Source organism: Impatiens glandulifera, chromosome 2, assembly GCF_907164915.1.
Source record: "Impatiens glandulifera chromosome 2, dImpGla2.1, whole genome shotgun sequence".
Classification (NCBI taxonomy): domain Eukaryota; kingdom Viridiplantae; phylum Streptophyta; class Magnoliopsida; order Ericales; family Balsaminaceae; genus Impatiens; species Impatiens glandulifera.
Genome location: NC_061863.1, coordinates 4964077 through 4968005, shown reverse-complemented (window position 1 = coordinate 4968005; position 3929 = coordinate 4964077). Strand labels below are relative to the sequence as shown.

The following is a 3929-nucleotide window of genomic DNA, read 5'->3' as shown; positions in this document are numbered from 1 at the left end:
TGAACATTCATTCTAAAACCGAAAATTAATAACCCATTTAACGAAATCAGCCTTAGTCGGAGAAATGTCGCATTGAAATTGATACAAGAAGCCGGATATCGATCTATATACAAGTTGGAGCCAATTGAACCCGACTTCAAAATTCAACATAAGCCTAAATCAGCATCTAAACCAAATAATACACATTTGTCAGTTAAGTTTATAATAAACCTGCTCCATTCCTCAAATACCCATCTTCTAAACATCCCCTTTGACATTACTATCATGCGATTTATCAAAACCCGGAGCAACTCTACCTCGATAACTAGAAGTTTTAATCCTTTGTCCCTGCGAAAGCTCACAAGCTTCACTAATGGATCCGAAACGAACTTCAGCAGGAGGAATGAAACAATCCATTGACAATCCTGGAACATTGAAAGCTACTTCTTCAATTGTCCAAGCCTCTTCCATCCTGGTTTTCGTATGGCTCATTGCAGTTTCTCCAAATCTGTAAAGGGTCACAACTGATCGACCAGAGTGAGCAATCATGATCCCTTCGACAGATTTATAATCGTCGATGAATGAGTTGATGGTAGTTTCCCAATAAACAGCATCTCCACCATTGGTTTGGATTCGAGTCAAGTGGGAATCTTCCAAATGGATGAGAAGCCCGGTTTTCTGACTGAAATAGCCAAACAAAACATGCCTTATGATCTCAGCCGGACCTTCGCTCCTGGCCTTTAGGGTTTGTGGATCTGCACTGAGCTTTAGGATAAAGCAATCTTCGCCATCAATGTTCTTCTCTCCTATGCATCTTGAATTTGCAAACATGCTTGCAGTGGTCCGAGGATCCAGGCCCTGTAAATTCGCACATCATTAGGTGTGTTTGATTAGATCTTAATCACAGATCATTTGCCTTCATTTTGTTCTATAGAATTCATGTTTACACATGTCTTGTCTAGGGCCAAATAACCCACTATCTAATAATCAATCAATATCGCTCAAATTATCAACCAAAATAAAGTTTCTTTACCCAAATTACTCAATTTTCAATAACTTACACCAAACAAGGTTATTTAGAAATAACCTATTATTTATCCAAATAACCCCAGATTCAACAAGTCTCTTATGCCCATTTGGAAACAAGCTGAGTTTAGAAAATGTCAACAAATTTATGAATATATGTCTAATTAAGTTAGGATAAAAAACATTATCACGTCAAAATCAAAATCGGAAAGAGATACTAAACATAAAAAAGTATTTTCAAAGAATTTCATCAATATTTACTCGTCCAAACGCAGTTTCAGTTCCAAAAAGTGTTTTCATCGATGAGCAAATCCTACCAAATACTGGGTAAGCAAAAACAATTGAGAAAAAGAATGAACTTCAATCCTAAATTGAACTACACCTTAACAGCAAAAACATGTAAATGTATCTGTTTCTGATTTCATTTTTCTAGGTTTATGAACAAACCTGAAGTGCTCTGCGCAAAGGTCTAACCGGTCCTTTGGCTGCATGAGCACCAAGCCAAGGTGTATGTCTCCATACCAGCTTCCCATTACAGCCTGCATGAACCTTGCTTCCACCAAGTGCAAGTTCAACATACCACATATCTGGATTCATCTGCCACAATACAAACCCGCCCGATTCTGCTGCTTTAGAGGATGATGACGATGATGATGATTTCTTGTTCTTTACAACCTTTGTTGCTGTCTCAATATCAAATGCTACCATCTTAATCTTTCCCATTGCATAAGCATTAAGAACAGAACCTTGTAGCTTTTGCCCACCAGAAGCAGCTGTATACTGTTGCAATATGTAATGAGCAGAAGATGTTTCCTGTAACCAACATTTCAGATAACACAATTAAACCCTAAATTGATTTTGCTTTGCATTCAACATTAAAGAGAGTAAAGAGAGACTAACAATGGGAGTGTCTTTGATACTAAGATGAGGCAAAGGATAGTTGTTGCTAACATGAACCGGAGCCAATGGCGCACCCAGAACGCTTAATAACAATCTCAGATCAGATCGATTATAAGCAGAAGAGGAAGAAGATGAAGATGAGTTTGAATTAGAAGGAGCTTTACAGAGCTGACCCATCATCCAAAATCCTAACTTCTCCATTTTAGAATCACCACCGTCAGTTCCATCCGGATCCGGTCCTTCCATCAACGGGGAAAGTACCTCCGGCGCTGTCTGCTGCCACGAATTCAAACCCGATCTCGAAATTAAGATATCTGGCGGTGGTACATTGTGATCGCTGCCTTTCCTCCGCCGTAGAAGACCCGATCTGGGTGAGACGCTTCTTGAGGAATTCTTGCTGCGGCGGGACCTTGCAGGTGATAAACCCCTTACGACTTCCTCCTTCAAAGAAGAGAAGAAACCCTGTTTTTTCTCCATGGAATGGATGAAGAGAGATTTAGATTGTCTGGATTGAAATGCTTAATAATACTGTAAATGTAATTCAGAGATGGTGGCGACCGGTGAGAAGAAGATGGCAGTGGCTGGTGCTTCAGTCGAGTCAGGAAAGGAAACAAAAAGAGCAGACAAAACAGAGTATGCCGTTTGTTACAATCCAAACAAGACTAGGGAAATCTTATGTATATTATACTAATTATTATTATGAATAAATTTTAATGATAATAATTATATTTCTATGTAAAATAATTATTTAGATTTTTTTTAGATATGTTTCTTTTTAGATATATAAAATTAAAAGTTATCCAATTATGCTTAAAGTAATAAATCTTTTGAAATTATGGTATTATTTTGAATGTTTAATATAATTAATGATTTTAGTTTATATCTATAATTCTATTACTTTTAAGATACAAGTTTGAAAGGTTACAACAATTTAAATAAAAATATTTTGAAATAAGGATGTTATTTTAAAGTATTTTATAAAATAAAAAAATTTAAATTTTATATTTAATTTTATTTTTATATATTATTATTTAAAATAGCTTGTAAAACTCATACTATTTTTTTTCTTATTTATTAGAATTAGTTTATAATATATTTATTAAAATAAATTTATTGTATTAAAATATCTATTTATAAATTATCATTTCTTATTTGTTATTTATGTATTTATATAATAATTATTTTAAATAAAATATATTATAAATTAAATTATATATAAATTAAAATATATTAAAAAATTAAAAATATATATTTCAAATTAGTTTATTCTAAATTATTATGAATTTTAATCATTATAAATATAATTATATATATATATATTAAAATTGTTAAAAAAAATAAATAAAATCATAATTTAAAAAACAAATTGAAAAAGCTTATATATTAAAAATTAAAAAAATAGTTGAAGCGCAAAAAAAAAAATCATTAATGAAAATAAAAAATAATAAAAAATACGGTACTGGATAAATTATCGAGCTCGTAAATTTCCGAGAGAAACGATTAAATCTCCCGATAGACTCTATTGACTTTTTTGAACGAATCTTAGAAAGTGTCATAATAATAGTATTATGAATAATACGTATCGGACGACTACGATCATTGAAAGTTCGATAATTTCTCTCTAATTAGATAGTGCACCAAAATATAATTGGGAAGGTAATCCAAATATGTAGGTTTGTCATATCAACCGCATCAATCCAAACTTCTCAGCAACTACCCAAAGACTCGGGCATCACCCAATGAATCACAATAATACTCAAAATACTAGTCACCTTTCGACAATACAAAAGTAAGTGAGTTGCCGATTCAACATTTTTGTTACACATACGACTAACCATAATACAACATTTTTTCAAGCACATATCATTCGTTATAATTCCACCGTAAATAACGCTAATCCAAAATTTTTCCCAACAAAAAATTATATGAAATCATCTTAGCTAACAACTTTTAGCAATGCCCACATGAAAACTATTCATATATTGTCAATGCATAACATCTTCTTCAGATGATGCCACTTTTTT

The 3929-nt window shown here is 32.7% G+C and overlaps 1 protein-coding gene across 1 annotated transcript; it reads right to left on the bottom strand.

Moving 5' to 3' along the window:
* On the bottom strand, positions 1-2533 carry LOC124926069. The gene is made up of 3 exons (XM_047466234.1): positions 1906-2533; positions 1453-1818; positions 1-837 (listed from the first exon to the last, which is right to left on the bottom strand). The coding sequence occupies exons 1-3, from the start codon at positions 2380-2382 to the stop codon at positions 238-240; spliced, it is 1443 nt and encodes a 480-aa protein (XP_047322190.1). The 5' UTR covers positions 2383-2533; the 3' UTR covers positions 1-237.
* Between the last annotated feature and the right edge of the window lie 1396 nt (positions 2534-3929).